General features: G+C 40.7%; 2 protein-coding genes across 2 annotated transcripts; both read right to left on the bottom strand.

Moving 5' to 3' along the window:
* Positions 1–513: 513 nt before the first annotated feature.
* LOC148395016 (acidic leucine-rich nuclear phosphoprotein 32 family member A) lies at positions 514–5,138 on the bottom strand. Its single transcript, XM_088381177.1, has 7 exons — positions 4,961–5,138; positions 4,305–4,434; positions 2,247–2,340; positions 1,736–1,860; positions 1,511–1,653; positions 1,226–1,423; positions 514–940 (listed from the first exon to the last, which is right to left on the bottom strand). Exons 1-7 carry the CDS (start codon positions 4,969–4,971, stop codon positions 823–825), a joined length of 819 nt encoding a protein of 272 aa, XP_088237303.1. The 5' UTR covers positions 4,972–5,138; the 3' UTR covers positions 514–822.
* A 691-nt stretch (positions 5,139–5,829) lies between these two features.
* On the bottom strand, positions 5,830–18,223 carry serpini1 (serpin peptidase inhibitor, clade I (neuroserpin), member 1). The gene is made up of 9 exons (XM_088381609.1): positions 18,101–18,223; positions 11,482–11,766; positions 10,907–11,137; positions 10,638–10,832; positions 9,157–9,361; positions 7,622–7,719; positions 7,132–7,218; positions 6,695–6,784; positions 5,830–6,607 (listed from the first exon to the last, which is right to left on the bottom strand). Exons 2-9 carry the CDS (start codon positions 11,750–11,752, stop codon positions 6,531–6,533), a joined length of 1,254 nt encoding a protein of 417 aa, XP_088237735.1. The 5' UTR covers positions 11,753–11,766; positions 18,101–18,223; the 3' UTR covers positions 5,830–6,530.
* Positions 18,224–18,434: the final 211 nt, after the last annotated feature.

Raw genomic sequence — 18,434 nt, 5'->3', positions numbered from 1 at the left:
ACATAATGTATATAAGACCGTGTCATGACATTGCAAAGGGTCAGAGGATGAGGTTTATGTTGCCTAATGTATGAGTTAAGCAATGCAAAACATGCCAATTTCCTTTTTATTATTCACTGTACAAAATATTAATTCTGCTGTGACGAGACTGCAGCTCTTAGTGGTGATCTTTTGCCTGCCCATAATATTAGGGGGGAAATTATCATAAAATAACTTCCGATAATTACATTTTAACACTAGTCCCTGCTGGTCGCAAAGCCCCTGACTTAAACCTTGTCTTCTGCATTTAATTTCACCACTGCAGTGTTAATGAGCTCTCCCATACCACATGAAGACTTCATTGAATAAAGTACAGGTTTGGACAAAAACTTGGTACTGAACCCCATAGTTGGGTCGACCATGACCCTAAATAGGATCAGCAGTGGAAAACTGAGGTTCAGATGAAACAATCCCAAAATACATTTTTATCAAATCACTTCTTTTTTTTTTTTTAAATTTGTATATTCCAGTCACCATCCTAAAACATTTACATATCTATGTAAAAGCAACCATGTAAACAGGCGAAGCTAATGACAGGTAATGTAGTCGATTAGCCTTGATATCTCCTGAAGGCCTTCTCAACATGTTTCTTTTTACCAAATTCCGTTATTGTCAGGCAGACGTGACCATAATTGCTCAAACCTCCAACAAAAACGCCTGCTCAGGTATTCTAGGTATGTTGGTTTTGGCAGCAGTTGTGGCATATTTAAGGTAAAAAAGTTTTTTTCCCCTCCTCTGAGTAAATGTAAAGTCTGCAGAGCACATATCCATCTCTGGAAAATGTCACAAAATGTTGCACATCTTCGTGATTTGTGGGAATTGAAATCCAGTGTGCAGCTGGTCTTCTGGCAGCATCGGAACTCCATCCAGGATCTCAAGATTTGGCAAGAAGGAGAACACTCTGTATAGGCAGAAAACAGAGTCGGAGAGGGCCTAACCTAATTGGACCATGCAGCCTTTACATAAGAAATTATGAGGACGCCAGACTGTTACTATAATAAATGCGCCCAAAATTTCAATTTATTCCTGCAATAAGTTTACTAGTGCACTTATTGAAGGAATATAATGAAATTTTGGGGGCATTTATTACATTAACTTCTGCTACAAACGTCTTTAACGGGCTGTCCTACAGTATTTGATTTGCAATTGACTGGCAACCAATTTTGTTTTGTTTTGAGTTCCTCACCGTCCACGGTAGTCCTGAAAGAAGGTCACTGGATTGAGGGTCAAGTTTAGAGATCGCAGAGGACTGTTCCTCAATGCATTCAATCCTTCCAGGGAGCTGATGGCATTCTCGGACAAGCAAAGTTGCTCCACGGCCGGAAGCTTTGGCAACTGGTGTAAAGACACCAGATGGTTTCGGTGCAGATTTAGTATCCTGCACCTAAAAATAGCCGAAAGAAAAGTGTTTTTGTTTTATTTTGCACAAGGCTGTTCCTGAGGAAGGAAGTGATGTTCCTCTTTGCTGTACCTTGGCAGACAGACAGAACTCAGGTTGCTGAGAGAGTTGTTGACCAGCTGTAGTTGCTCCACGCGTATTAACCTGCGCAGAATGCGGAGGAAGTTTTGTTCCTGGAAATCGTCGCCCAAATCTTGGTAGGAGAGATTCAGCTCCTTTGGAGAGGAGGCAGCAGTTAGAGGGGTAGAACTTATCTTTAGTCATGTCGTACAGTACACAAAAAGTGTCATGACTCACGAGACAGTTTTCCCAGTTCTCTTGTCTTCTTTCTTCCCAACTCTGCCCTTCCTCCACTCTCCTCCGCTTCCTCCTCCGTCTATCCACACAGGCCTCTCTTTGGATGAGCTCGTCATCGGATGGCCCTTTGGGTGACAGCAAGATAACTTTTTATATGCCAACCTAATTTTAAAACGGTGATGCCATGTCAGCGCCTATCCAAGCTAACTTTGATGATATTTAAAGAGTTGAATTGCGTTAGATGACAAAACATAACCCTCCCCGTGTGCATGTATGCAAAACATTTGAAGTATTTTTATTTGATAAAGACACATAGGAACTATTACACGAAAATTGCATATTTAAATTTTCTTATTATTTTATTTTGGCCACTGTTCAAAAGGGGACTGTGAAAAAAACATTCACTCGCCATAAATGATACACCTTTAAAATAATAATGATTTCAATATAATACAATGCAAGTATACTCCACTGTAAAGTACAACCACAATTATGTCATATTGAGGCACACCTTCTCGAACCCTGGGGCAGGTCAGCTGATCTCCGGTAAGGTCACACTGTGGCAGGTGATGCCACGAGGCAAACCGGAAGCGGCTGGCTGGAAGCTGTGTGCAAAAAACAAGAAACTCGTGTTGGGATTGAGGCATGAAACCACTCAACATAACTGTCCTCAAATTGCCAATTGTGATTCTCATCAAACTGTATATTTTTTTATGTGTGGTTTAATGCAGTCTTATTATATATAAAACTTCCACCTAAAACATACATGTACTGTATGCTAATAGAATAAGGAAGCAAATAATGAACAAAGAGTAAAAGGAATGAAAAACTGCCAAGTATCAGAACTATGTATGTCATTACAACTAGGACATATTGGTGGAAAGAAGAGCGAGCAGTAGAAAATGGCAGAAGATGGCATAAAGCACTTTAATGAGCCATAAATGCCCATTAGAGCAGCAATGTGCTTGTTACCTGATGTTACCTCAGTAGAAATGTTCACTCAGTGACTTTATGCACAAGCCTACCAATTTAACCGACTCAGTGGCCTAGTGGTAGAGTGTCCGCCCTGAGACACAAGGTTGTGGGTTCAAACCCTGGCCGGGTCATACCAAAGACTATAAAAATGGGACTCACTACCTCCCTGCTTGGCACTCAGCATTAACAGTTGGAATTGGGGGGTTAGATCACCAAATGATTCCTGAGCGCGGCACCGCTGCGGCTCACTGCTCCCCTCTCCCCCAGGGGATGGATCAAAATCACACGGGGATGGGTTAAATGCAGAGGACAAATTTCATCACACCCAGATGTGTGTGTGATGATCATTGGGACTTTAACTTAACTTTAATTTAAGTGCATAATAGGGTATTTAGACCCTTTTTAGGCATTCTCAACTGGGCTGCACAGTGATTTCGTGGTTAGCACATGTGCCTCACAGCGGAGCGATCCTAAGTTTACATATCAACTACCTCAGTACCCCTGAAATATAACTAGCCCTCATGATGAATATATATGTATATATTTTTTATTAACAATGGGAGTCGAATAAAATGTTATTCCCTCAATGTCAACATTGGCTAGTGAGTGTGAACAGCTGCATGTTTTAGAATGTGTTGGTTCCCACAAAGGTACTCCACTCTCTTCATTTGCAATCCAAATGAGTTTAGGTTAAGAGTCTCAGAGGCCCTGGAGTAAGGAGAAAAAAAACACTTTTGACCAAACTCTTTCTTGTAAAAGTTCTCATGAGGCCGTAACTTCTCAGTAATTGTGCTATCATGTCTAGTAAATATTAATATAGTAGTTCTATTCATGCAGTGCTATAAAATATGGGACTATTTGGCTTAGTGGTTAATGGAGCGCATTGTCACTCCCTCGCTGACCTTTTCAACCTCCTCATGTAACTCTAGACTATCCTCTATTGCTGCCCACACAAGAATAGGACTGCTCCCTTTTGACGCTGTTTCACACTGTGACGAAGCATGACAAAATATTGCAAATGTAGAATAAACACACTCTATTTTTAAAACACAGCATACAAAATCCATGATTCATTTTTACATGTCTCCCTAAAGGAGTCATACTGTAATGCATTTTCCTGCAATTTGAAACAGTTCTTGGGTGTTTTAACATGTCTGCAACACTCTTATCAAAATACCCCAACGTTCAAGAAGCATAAACATTCATTAAATTTACTGAGTATGATGAAATTGCCACGATGAAATTAGAGCAAGTTGGTGCCTGCTCCAGACTCTTTCTGCTAGTCATATCACATATTTTCAACAAGGGTGGGGATTAATAATTATTAAATAATTCCTAATTAAATTTTATTTTAACAAAATTAACAATTATCTGTTTTTGAGCTTCATCAAAATGGAGTGGACCAGTCATTATGAAAAAAAAAACATCAAACAAAACATAAATTACTGTATTGAGAATACTTTTTAGGATGAAAGAGCAAACAGAAGGCCGGAAGAAAAGGGGATCTGTAAATAGTAAATATCGTAAAATAAATATCGTATATGGGAAGGAAGTATATCAGAAAATATTAACAATTCCCATATCAGTGACTTACAGGTGTCGATCCAAGTCCAGAATCAGGACTCCGGTGCACGGAGGCGGGCAAGTGTGCCACACCGAGCTCAGAGTAATGGGACAAGTGGGATTTGGGGAGGCTGTCGCTGAGAGTGTTCACACCAGAAGAACTGAAAGGAGAAGAAGTGCATGTGCTGTCACGGAAGCTCTGGAGTCAGAACCTGACCACCAGGCGAGTGGTTGAGTTACAGCCTGCGATACCTGAGGAGGTCTGTCACTGGTTTACTGTGTGCCCTTTTATAATTTATTACATTGATTTCAAAGTGCAAAATAAACTATTTTGAGCCTTAGCTATCTATTTCCTTTATGCCCACTTCCAGTATTAGATAAGGCTTAATTAGTCAGGCAGATTTACTCAATTAAATAAATCAATACTTTAAAATGTGTATGTTTTTTAAGAAATAAACAAAACTGGTATTTTTATAAACTTGAAAATCTACATTACAAACTACGTTACAAATTCCAAACTTAATTTGTGGTTTAACTGGGCTGTTTAAATGCCTGGTCCCAATCTTAAACTTGTTTAAATGCCAAAATATAAAATAATGACTTTCCTATTGTGCAGACTTATAGGAAATAATATAAAAACAAAATGATTAAAGTGTTTGGCGTCAAACAATACTAGCGTGGGCTCACCTTTCCGACATGTCCCAATCGTGTGCTGGTGAACTCTGCCAGCCTTTAACAACACATTGCGAGTCGTACCATTGGGCCGTGCGAAGGTGCAGTCGTGACCCATAAAGTCAAAATCTTGTGTTGGCGTTCTCTGCGACTAACTTTCCTCCTGCTCCCGAAGTGCCTCAGTCAGGTGAGACGCCACTCCTAGTGCTACAGGACTGGTGCTCCTGTGTTGCCTAGCAACCGTGCTCAAGTGAGGAAGGTGGAAAATATTACAAGGTTGGTATAACAGATTGCCAAAGTGAAAAATAATCGAATTTGACATTTTGATTACCTTAACTGGGAAGAGATGAGAGGAAGTTAATAGACATGAGAGATGTTTTCTTTGCCCTGAGTTGCCTTCTTTGTTATATAATGGCTGCTGCTGCTACCTCATATCTCATGTTACTGGAGGCTTCCTTAGCTCTGAATTCGTGTCATCAATACTGTTTCAACATTATAATGTGTTTTAAGATCCTCATTTCGTGTGGGTTTCTCCAGGTGTACCAGCTTCCTCACACATTCCAAAAACATAAAAGTTAGCTAAACTGAAGACATGAACTGTCCACAGGTGCCAATCTGAGTGTTCCTTGTCCATATCATATGTGCCTTGCGACTGGCGAGCAGTCCAAGGTCCAGCCAGCCGACATATGACCCTTTTGGGGAAAGGCGGATTGACACAAGGTAAGAAAGATAAAATAGGAACTATTATATCAGATTATCATTTTATTGTGTGCATTTCCACTACACTACTTAGAATGCGTACTTGAGCAGTGAAAATGGATCCCGAAAGGTGTTTTGTATCATACATAAAACCGTATATCACAAAAAAACAAGGTTAAGCATAATATCATTAATCTTTTTATTGATTATAAGAGTGTATACAGCTGGTGTTATTGTCTCCTTAAATATGTACAGCCCAAAATTGGTGCAGTGGACTTTTTTTGCAGTGTGCTAAGCAAGCCGCAGTTGGTCTCTATGGCAACTCTGCAGTCTCCTCAGCTCACCTGTGAGATGCCCAGCAAGGCTTGATTAACCACTTGCATGTGATAAGGCATATCATAGGCAGTTTAATCGTGTGCCTACAGTGTACAAAACAATACGATCATGGTCTGCTGGATGTTCATTACTAAGACTGAAGATTGCGTGTTTTCGCCACAATAAATACGGAGCATATTCAAATACATTAAAGGGCAACACAAGGTACAGGTGTTATCGTGTTAATATGTTTGAAAAGAAGAGAATCAAACGTTCTTGTGGATTGTGCGTGCGTGAGAATAAAGTGGATAAACTAAAACGTGGTTCTGCATGAATATCATGTGTACTCGCATACGATACTCTCCATTACTTAACTAGAGAATATTTACAATTTAACCCTCTGTGTGTCTACATCCATAGAGCTTTCTGTATCAAAACACACTCATGTCTTTTACCAATATACGAATAGCATAATCAATACTTGATACATCTTGATAAAATACAGGTGATGCAGGTGTTGATAGAAGAGGTGGGATTAATCTGATTGGCTGAGAATGAGTGACACCACAGATTACATGGAGTCAAAGTCATGGTCATTAGGCTCGATGACTTCAGGGGTCAGGACCCTGCCCATGAAGAGGATAGACCCTGAAGGGACACAAACGCGTTTTTACACAAAGCAATATGATGTGTCGAGTTACAAACTCACACAGGCATGCACGCGTACTCAAGTACCTGTTCTCCGATTTCTGATGATGAAAAAGAATGGGTGATCAGCCATAACTTGGGGGTACAGCACCAGAGTCCTGGTCTGGGCAATAATTCCTGTGTGATAGACAATGAGAAGACCCTGAAGCGAAAGCATTTACCACCAGAAGAGGGCAGTGTTTACAGTTCAACATTTTGGAAAACCAGCAACTGTTTATTTCATTTAAAATCTCAGACTGAATTACGTATGCAGAGTATGCATAGTGATGAACAATTTGATGAACCGATTAATAAAAAATCAAGAACAATCCAAAAGGATTGGACTTTAGAATCCGGGGTCCCACTCGTCATACAATTTATACTTAGGTGACGCAGTTGTCATCTTGCTCATAAATACAAACCAGATCAGCATGTACCATTCTTAATCGTACATGTGTGGGCTGGACTGGAATATCAAAATCTACCTGATCCGACAGCTCCCTCAGCTCCTTCCTCAGTCACCTCCAGGTAGGCTTTCTGCACTGCCCTGCCAATATAAAGCTCCTTCGAGCCTGAAACAATCGTACAGACACAAAGCGAAGATCGTTACTCGGATTTGCATCCATCAGAGACGTTAAAATAATGTGTGCTACGGGTAAGTGGCACTACAGGGATCTACCCCCTCACCCAATTTACATGTGATAATTTCCCCGTATACAGCTACATATGCTGTACTTGTGTTTCTCTCACTGAATCTATTTTTGCAAGGGCATGCGACAGTTTCAACCTGCCCACTCAATGGCAGTTACCTTGGTTACCTCAGCAAGTACTGGAGGCTACTTCAGTGCAGCAAATCAACACAAATAATGAACCAACTTTGAATACAGACTAACTTTGCAGTTATAACAACCAGATTGATTTGATTTCAAGATCATTTTATTGGTCCTATATGTCTGATGATTCATAAAGCCTCACCAGTCATTGCAGAGAGATCAGCATTCTTAGTGAAGATGCTCTTTATTCCGAGCTCCTGCAGAGTTTCTTTCAGGTCCATTTTCTGCTCAACTTTGAACCTAGATGTAGTTAGTCACAGAGTAAGGAAAAGGGAACCCCTCAATTCAATGCATTGCAGTTATACGTAACTGTGAACGACTACTAGCACAGTAATGTATTCATTCTTAAAGCCAGTGGCAGGTGGTGCATTTCATTCCTGGGCTTTAAGTGGGGATTTAGTCGATTTAATCCAACACCTATCATGTGGCAAGTACAGAAATCATTAATAATTTACAAAACCATAATATACGTACAGTAACAGCATGCAGCTGTGCTATGAACATTGACTGGAGTAGTTTAGAGGCAATATTTACCACATAACATGACAAAAATGTAAAACGTTCATATAAAATAGTAAATCACATCACCAATGATCCTAATTATGAAATTTATGAATTTGTGCAAATTGCTACATATGCATTTTGTTCGTCCAACTTGCTGTGTTGATGCTTGACATCAACATAAATTGGGACATTTAAAATATGATTGGTTAAAGAAACGCTCCAATAGCGTGAATTCCAGCTGCTACCCTTTTCACACGTTTTGAATGCTGGATTTTTTTCAGAGATGGGGACTCGAGTCACTGTGACTTGGACTCGAGTCGACTTGAGTCGCTGTTTTGATGACTTGTGACTTGACTTGACAAAAAATCAAAAAACTTGAGACTCGACTTGGACTTGGAAGTTAAAGACTCGGGACTTGACTTGACTTGAGACACGATGACTTGAATGGCTTCAGTGTTATTTAGTTTATGTTTTCAGTTTGAATATAAAATTAATAATACATTTAAAAAAATAATATCGATAACACGGTAGGAGCGCAGGCCGAGAATGGCGTTGTCATGATTGGATCACTACCCTGTCAATCAATCAGTCGTGCCCTCTCTACCTACCGAACGTGTTTATTGGAGAATCACGCCCCTTTATATCAGACATGCGCAAACATGTCAGTGGGAGCGGTACCGCGAGTCATCACTTTCGGCTATGGCAATTACTTTTATGACAGCAAAAGACGGACAGCACAGTGCGAGATATGCAACAAAAACATTTCGGACAGCCAGACGACAACTTCAAACTTTGTCCGTCATTTGAAGAGCCATTCTGCCAAGTAAGTGCTTTTCATTTATCTAAATAGGTGTGTATATATAGCTTTAATGCAATGAATATGATGATGAAACTGAATTAAGTAAATATGATTTAATATGGAGCAAGTTAATAAATAAAAACTACAGTTAACTTGACTTGGACTTGACTTGACCTATGTAAGGACTTGACTTGGACTTGACTTGACTTGACTTGCCCAAGAAAAAAATGACTTGGGACTTACTTGAGACTTAAAGGTTAAGACTTGAGACTTACTTGAGACTTGCACATGTGTGACTTGGTCCCATCTCAGATTTTTTTTAAAAGCATTTTTAAACAATAACCAGTTGCATGTTTGGTAAAACAGCTTCTTACCGTGGCAGATAGACTTCCACCTTCTGTCGTTTAACATTATTGGCCCACTCCTCCAGCAGTGGTGCCTTAATGATAGGCTCCAGAGAAGCCAATGGCACTTCCTGCCGAGGCAGGACGATCATCATGTACATGTCCTCCCCCTCGTACGGCATCTCTAAGACCTGATAAACACCGCCAGCTTCCTGGGAGCCATCGCTGAACTCACCTGGGAGGAGAATAGGTGTTTAAATAAACAAGATTAGACACACACACTTAGACTGATGCTCACTGTGTGTCCCGCTTTCCTCGGCTTGCGAGTTCCCTGAGGAGAAACTCGTGCAGATGAACACCTCTCTGGGCACATTGAACGCACTATTGATTAAAGCTTGTGAGGCTGCTTAAACCCTAATTAAAAACCATTCATGCTGCACTTTAAGGAGTCAAACTGAATTTGCTCTTAAAAAGTGCTTCCATTCAGCATGAGTCGCTTACCATCAGAGAAAGAGTAAACAGATGCACCCATGTGTGATTATATACGTTTGTATCCTGTAAAGTTATCCATTTAACTTTAACAAACAAACATAACTCATACACAAATAAATACCAAATTAACATTATGCTTAGATTTGTTACATTAAAAGACATTAAATTATATGGTATCTTACTGGGGAGATAAGATTTCACCAGCGGGAGAAAGAAATAAAAAAGAATAAAAACTAAAATGAAATTTTGTCTTTGACTTTGAACACCTACGCTTCATTCAACTTGCTGAGATGAGGCAACATCGCTGCAGAGATTGGGAGGGGGGGTGTTTGACTTTGCCACACCACAATCTTCCTACAAAATATGAAAATGAAAACACAGCCTTTTCTCCGTGGACCTATCCCTCTATTCTTCAAAGCTCACACACATTCACAGTCAAGTCTCTACAAACAAACAGGCACACATACATCAGTATGTGAGCAGCCTGCGAACGTTGGCGTTCACAAGTGTGCAAGCTCACTGCACCAAAATAGCGCAGATGCGACAACTTTAGAAGCCATGCGGTGAAAGGTTGATGTAATTTCCTTTGGCAGCACATCAGATTACAAAATAATAGGATGGAGGCGCATACTCACCGTTTCACTCAAACACATTTACCCAATAGTAAAGATTGGCAAAAAAAAGACCCATAATACGTTGCACTTTCATAAATATTATCTACTTATATAATTTTTTTGACTGCCTTGAGTCACAAACTTATCAAAAAATGTGCAGTACTATTTTTGATTCTGTGGTTCCATGTAACAAAATCTAAAACAAGAATAAATAAATCTTTGTTTAATTTTTTAGGATTATTAAGATTGGTTCTTTCTCCACAAACCGTTGTCATTTCTTGTTCAGCTAACTAACAAAGCAAACACAGATCAAAACACTTTCTCTTGTGCTTGGCTGGAGGTGATGAGCACAACATGTATCTTCAGGCACATAAGTCAGGAGTGATGATCAGCTAATGTTCTTACCATAGTAGAAGTCACCCAGTTGGTACATCATAAGCGTCTGGACTTCGGAACCATCATCTCTGCTGAAGGAGAAGGTTCTGGTGTTTTCCGGTCTGAACTGATTTGTCCAGGAGCCTCTAAAGTAGATGGCGTTGACCATGGTCAGACGAGTCACCTCGCTAAAATCCTCGGCAGATAGAAGGTCTCGGATCTTACCTGCAAAAAAGTTGATTGTGGAGCGCATGCTAAGTAAAGTGGAACAAGTCTAATGGTTTGTTTTTCTTACTCACTCTCGGTATGATTCTCCACCCAGCTGTTGATCTGTTCGGCGACAGCTGCTGATTCGCTGTAGTCAACGGTCTGAATATTGGCTCCAAAAAATTTCTTCATCAGGTGTAGGAACTCGGGGTTGAAGGTGATACCTTCTTGTACGAAGAGACCGTTGGCTAAGCGGACTGTATACTGGTTGACGTCCTCGGATAACATTGCTGTTAGGTTCTGGAGCAAAGAGAATTCCACACCTGGAGGGCACAAACAAGTTCATATAGCAAAGAAATGAAGATGCGGGAGAAAAACGTCAGTCTTGAGTGCATAAACTTTGCTGGGAAAAAAAAAAAGATCATCAGCACCGCTGGATTTGACTCAATTTTCCCAAATTTGTTAGAGAATCATCGGTTTGTCTCGCTATGCCAGCACCGTATCGTGACAGGCAGAAAATGATTCAACGCTCCATTAGAGTTGGACTGCCTTATAGGAAGGACTTTCAATCCTAGTGAGGATAAGCAGTGTAGAGAATGGATGGATGAGTTAAAGCAACCTTGTCTCCTGACATAAAACTGTCAAGTTGTATAAACGTGTTTGTTACCTGGCAGCAGGTTGTCAAATCCTATGGCCTGTCGGATTTCCTCCAGCGACTCCCCTCTGGCTCCGAGCTCCACCATTCCCAAGGCGAAGGCTACGCTCAAGGGGGAGAAAACAATGTTGTCTTGACCCCCTGTCGCCTGCAGCTGATGGTACAGTCTGACAGAGAATTCGGATGTAGTGTTCTCTGGAATGTCCGCCGCTCGGCAACTGTAGCCCAGCAACAGGATGGAGAGGATCAGGAGGAGAGGGGATGAAGAGTCCGGGATCCACATTGCTGCAATGACAGCTGAAGGGGAAGAAGGATGCCATGTGAAATGAAGGTGCAGACGAGAGAGAGAGATCGAAAAAATAAAGACCAAACACCAAATGGGGAATGATAGGAGAACGATAACAGGATACATGACGAGTGGATTAGAGAGATAATGGGATTGGGAGGCCAAAGAGGTGGGGACAGAAGGATGGAGTGATGACAAGATTATTTATAAAAAAAAAAGGTAGGAATTACAATATTGTGAGACAGTGAGAGATAAATGTGGGAAGATGGATATTATACATAACCATGAAGGCCAGGGAGAGGATGGGTGAGAGGAGACAGCAATGAAGAAAGAAAGTCAGCAAAAGAGGTTACACTAGACTTTTTATGGCCAATTTGGCAGTTAATCTCCCAGCATGCCGGCTGTGTAGGACAACTACCGCCAATTTGTTGTAAGTAGCAGTAAACTAGCCCAAATTAAAGCAGAGTTTATTGGAACAGATGCATTTCATCCGTAAAATAGTTGTAGGTCTTCTGTAGTGAGAAACCAAATAAAACCATAAAACAAATTGCTCAATGCTCATGAGTCATTAGCCCACATTAGCCACGTCATGTCCGTCACATTTTAAGTCAGTAACACTCAATATGCATACAATAAAAACATCAATATACGGTTCACTGACCAAAATGCACTTCTGTGATCATTTGTGGTATGATTAACCAACCGTGCATAGATTTATAGCGTCTCTAATAACACAAGAGGTTGCCATACATATTTATGACAATAGAAATGGAGTCTTGGTAGGGTATGTGAAAAGTCCTTCCACACCATCCAGGCATTATTTTGGCCACTGAGGCACAGTCATGCTGCGCCAGAAAAAGTCTTTCCCACAAAGGTGGGCGCTAACCATTTGCCAGACTGGAATCTGCTGACTGTTACTATATATGCAGGCGACAAACAAAGCATCAGCAACAACAATCAGCAGCATCTACACGAGCGCCCCTGCCAGTTTTTTTCTTTACTTTACTTTCCTCTCATGCCCATTAGATGGTCAGAATTGGGCCAGCTCTTTTTGCATCCAATCACTGACAAAGAACTAACTGACTAGAGAGTAGTGCTTGCCAAAGGCAAATATTTAATTTTCAATCTGGAATGATACCACAATCTTCAGAGATTCAAACGGGGTGGAGTTGGGGGCGTCACAAACTGTGGGCAGTGGGTGGATCGATTCATAACAGTAATTCATGCCAAGATTTAGTAGAGTTGACAGAGGAAACAAACCACAGAAAATAATAGACCCCAATCTAGGAAAAAAAGCAACAACCGAATTTTTTTTCTTCTTTGGCTTAAGTACCGCAATTTATCTGCAGTCAGCAGGGGCAGGACAAAATATCGACATTGTGATGTTTAGTTTCCTCTTACAGTACATATTAATACACAGGCATCAAATATCACGATCTCGCTTGTTTGATGTCCAAGTATGCACGCTTTAATGAGTTTGACCTTTCTTACTATGATGTAATCACAAATGTCCTAGTTAAAAGCTCATTAACATTTCGGTCTATCAAGGTGGTGAGCTCCAGGGGCAGATTGACCTTTAGGCAAAAACAAGCAATTTTCTGTGGTAGCCTAGAAATTGACAGTTACATTTGTGAAGATTTTTAATCACAAAAGAATTGGATAACAATATTAAATGTTGATTAATACAGTTACTGTACAGTCAAAGTATCCAGATGAGTCACCTGGATTTGATTGACCATCTTGAGAAATAACAGAATTTTCTCAAATTCACAATTGGTGTCAGATAAAACATTTTAAAAGATCCTGATCTGTACTGAGGTGAAAATAAAACTTGTCAGTGTTTCACAGAGATGTGGAGGGCTGGCATGTGACTCAACCAGCCGGCTGCCAGAACAGGATTAGAGTCAAACAGACAACCTTAAATTCTTGACCTTATGAGAGGAGAGATGAACGATTGTGTGTGGCTCCTTTAGCACATTCTGACCTTTTGAGTTGCGGCACACTGTCTCCAAAAAAATTCTTCCCAACAGTTAGTTGAGCTTTTCTTCATGGGAGCTACTCATGTAGGGTTCCCAGCAGATCTTATACTGTAGGTAAGGAAGAAAACCAAATACCCCATCTGTTAAACGTATCTCACTCTCGTGACTAACACAACAAAATCACCATGAAAATCCCCTAATCTTGACCATTTGGTTCATGCCATGCAATTAAACTGACTGGCATTTAAAAGTAGTTCCTAATCCCTCCTATGTAATCCGAAGGTTGACATTTACGCAATTAAAAAGTGACGTCAGCCAGCAGCGTAATCCTTCCTGCCATTTAAACACTACACCTTGAGGGTGCATGATTGGGAGTCCATGGGACTTACTTTAAGGATGAACATGGTTACGGCTGGATCACACCTCCAGATTCACACACATTTACTATGACCTACACGTTTGCTCCAGGATCCAAGGTTACCAAGGCAACAGCGAGTGATGGATGGAGAAGTACTGAGGTGTCAACTTCACCAGCACAAGACCTCTCTCTCCTTTCTAACACATCTCAGTTGCGCATCTTTTAAAAAATATAAAATGAACGCTATTATAGTTCACAACGCTACCCAGACAAATGTGTTTTATTTCCCGCGTTAATGTTCTTTTTTGTATCAACAGCAGCAAAGTCTGCAAACCTTACACTTACTTTAGCCATGCAAGCCTTTTTTCTGCCATTCTACTAGCTCACTAACCGGTGTGCAAATTGCGTATAGGAGATGGCAATTTGCATTGAAAGCAGTTGTCGCGCTGAAGTCACCACACTATTACATGTGAAGACGTAAAGGCGGAGCACACAGTTCTATGTGAAGGAAACAAGTGAATAAATCTGCTATTATGCCTCTTGTGTGCCGATTCACTGGAAAGGCAGTGCAAACATGCCTTAAATTGGTTTAAATGCCTCGCGCTGTCTACTGGTAACTATCAACTGCCTCTAAAGTGGAAAAGCAGTGTCAAAGCATAGTTTTGGGAACAGGGGCCAAAATATATCCTAGTACTGTATGTTTGAACCACAGTCATGCATGACAATATGCAGTATTTGGGCATTGAAAAAAAAAACATTGGAACAATAGCAATGCAATGAATCATAGACACCCACAAAAATTAAACAGTATTAAAACAGAAGTGAAACATCCGCTGTGTAGAAACAAAACAGAAGTGCTTTTTTTTGGCTGTGACACTTTCCAGCAGTATGGTAGTGGTTAGCACATTTGTCTCACAACCAAGAGGTCCTTAACTTCAAAAACACAGCACCTCTGCTCCTTAAGCAGTTAGCACAGTGTTTCATTAAAAAACTCAATTTCAGTCATGCTGTAGGCTCGTCTACTTCAATTATCTCTGTTCGTGGAGAAGGTGATTGCTGCTGTAACATCAAGAGTAATTTCCCCATCTGCAGCCCATCCTCGTTACAGTGACTTGACTGATTGCCTCCCTTGTTAGAAAATGACATAATGGCCGGCGGAATCTACCTTAAGTCCCGGGATACTCACTGTACGCTTAACAGAGGGTGAAGAGGTTAACAACCCTTTATTAATCCCCACTAACAGAAGCCAGCAGAGAGGAAAAGGCAGGATATTCGACGGAGCGACATTGATTTGGGGGAAGGATGAGCAAATTCATGGAAAAACAAAAAGCACAAACATTTTGACTGACAGGTGGAAAACACAGCGATAAAAGCTAAAGGAATGAAACATCAGTCAGCCAGATCTAAAGATTTTGGACGTCGTTCATAATTTGAAATGTCAAATTTAATTGAGCCTCAGAGGTCAAACGGAATCTGTTCTAAAACACTAATGGACTATGCATATTGCCTTGTCTCCGCCCAGAATATGTATGACGTGGGGGTATATGATGAGCATGACGATGAGAAAGAAAAAAGACAGCATGATGCATGCTGATGAGGAAGAATTAACTGATGAAAAAGAATCTACCAAAGAGGACCCACTGAACAGAACACTTTCAATTAAAAGAACGGGTCTTCACAAATTGAGGAAGTTAAAAGAAAGTTTGTTTCCCAAGTTAACCCCCCATAGCACAGTAAAATGTATCTATGGATCTCTTAAATCTCAGTGCGTTTACTTCTGTCAGGGGCGGAGACAGGGTGACCAAATGCGACTTGGACCAAAAAAGGGGTTTATTGGAGGGAAAGGGGTAGTGAAGAACAGGGTGACAGGGGGCGACAAGGATAACAAGCAGAGTAACGGGCAGAGTGACGGGCAGAGTAACAGACCAGGCTACGAAGGCTACAGATAGGGCTACAGATAGGGCTACAGATAGGGCGACGGAACGGGCGATGGAATGGGCGACAGAACGGACGATGGGACAGGCGATGGAGTGGGCAATGAAAGCCTAAATGCTGCTGTCAGGACAGGAGGGGCAGGAGGGAGGAGCTGTCCAGAGTCCGGGTCACGTAGATGCGTGACAACTTCATTTTATGACACAAAAGAAAATCTATTTCATTGTGTTTGGATTCCATTGTGTTTTTCATGCAAATTCCCACAGGGCCGAGTTCTATGTTTTTAGAACGATGCAAATTCAGCAACTGCCAGAATGAAGGTAATTGAGGATAAACCTAGATTTAAAAGCTTGTTTAATTTTATGCAGCGATGCACAGAGGATTTGGTAACAGCATGAGAAGATATGTGGTATGTTTGTGACAATGTGGCTTTGAAGCAAAGCGTGTATTGGACGCACGCACACGCACGCACGCGCGCACGCACACACGCACACACACACACACACACACACACACACACACACACACACACACACACACACACACACACACACACACACACACACACACACACACACACACACACACACACACACTTGGTAGCTGATGGTTGCTGTGTGCACTGAGCAAGCAACCCTGCATCGCTTGTCTGTTTTGGTTTTGCAAGGCTGATTTGAAAGACATTTAATTATTGAAATGCAATTAGAGCAGTGCTTGGAAGAAATAGGCAGGACACACATGTACACACACGCACGCACACACTTACACACGCGCGTGCACGCACGCACAGGCACAGATTGGCAACTTATGTAACGTATATGTTATATTCAAGATTCGAGAGTTTTTATTCGCCATGTTTGAGTGTGCCAAACAAGGAATTTGACTTTGGCAAGTCACAGCCTCTGTTCAACATTTAGGTGACTAACAACACTCAGGACATGTGAAAAATGGCAAATATTCTCAAACATCCTTAAACTCCCAAGAGGGCAAGGAAAAACTCAAAACTCCAGCTAGGGGAAATGAGAAACTTTGAGAAGAGACCACAGATGGGAGGGTCCCTCTTCCAGGATGACCAGGCTGCAATGGATGCAGAGAGGACACATAGTACAAACAGTGTAGACAATTCAAAAAAGGTGTCAAGAGCAGAATGTTATTGCAAGCAGGATTCTATTGCAAGCAGGATGTTATACGTACTAAAGGAGGGCAGAAGGGGGCAGACAACACATCAAGAGATGAACATTAGTTGCAATGCATTTTGGATTTTTTTTAAACTGAGATTATGACTGAAATAAACATAGTTTGTTTGAATATGAGGAGAATTTTGTCAACATTACACAACATATCAAAATATGACATGGTGTATTTCAAATGCAGACTATGAAGCAGACTGAATTAAAATACGTACCTTTTTTGACAAACAATTTAGATAAATCACAAATAGATGTTTTAATTCCCTCATAATACTGGTTGGATTGTATGAATAACACAGAATCTAATGTTCATGTTTTGAGTTGTAAATCTTAAATTAGGAAAACAAGCAAATGTTAGATTTATACCTGCAGAAAGAATTAACACATGTTATGCATGTGTATATATGTGCGTGTTTGCGTGCGCGTGCGCGGGCGTGTGAGGGGTGGGGACAGGATAGGACTAGGCGATTCCAATCTGTTTCGTAAATTCACATTTACAACGTCTTTGCCATGTAATTCAAGGACAAGAATCTTCGCGAATGCAATGACTAAAATATACATAAGGGAAAGCACGGTAGCAAATAAAGGCAATTGTAGCCCATAACAACAACTAACAAGGCAAACAGCTATATAAAATTAATAATAAAAAAAATAATTCACTTTGTTTCCACCTGCTCCCTTATCAAACTTCCACATATGACCAATATAAAATCAACCCCTTCAAAAATTCCCATAATCACAGGAGCACAGTCACATCCTAACAGATTCAGATTGTATCGTAAAAGCAGCGTCCTAATGATTTGACGAGTTCGTCTTTTATTCTAAAAATTTTTTCAGGTTGATCATTACTGAGATTGTTTGTTAATTAGTGTCTAAAACTGCTTACCGATGTACAGCGATCAAGGGAAATTGCTGAGATGATGCGTTGACAGTGCAAGATCTCTGCTACTCCTCTCCTCCTTTTCAACGCAGCAGATCACTGCACGCTGCTCTGCCGCAGGCCCCGCCTTCCTGCACGCCAATTGGTCCGGAGAACAAGAACGAAGAGTATCAAATTGGAGAAAAACATTATTCCATTTCTGCAACATGTTGGCTTTGTATATTTTCACGTTTCATTAAGAGGTATATTGTTAATATGTGATCGATTTTGATTAGTAAAGGGGAGGGTGAGGGTGGGGAGAATTTAATTTTAATTTAATTGGAAACAAAAAGTCACAAAT

The sequence above is a fragment of the Syngnathus floridae genome, chromosome 7 (assembly GCF_059516105.1).
Source record: "Syngnathus floridae isolate MCC-2025c chromosome 7, RoL_Sflo_1.0, whole genome shotgun sequence".
Classification (NCBI taxonomy): domain Eukaryota; kingdom Metazoa; phylum Chordata; class Actinopteri; order Syngnathiformes; family Syngnathidae; genus Syngnathus; species Syngnathus floridae.
The sequence above is the reverse complement of the archived record's forward strand: the minus strand, read 5'-3'. Positions and strand labels throughout refer to the sequence as shown.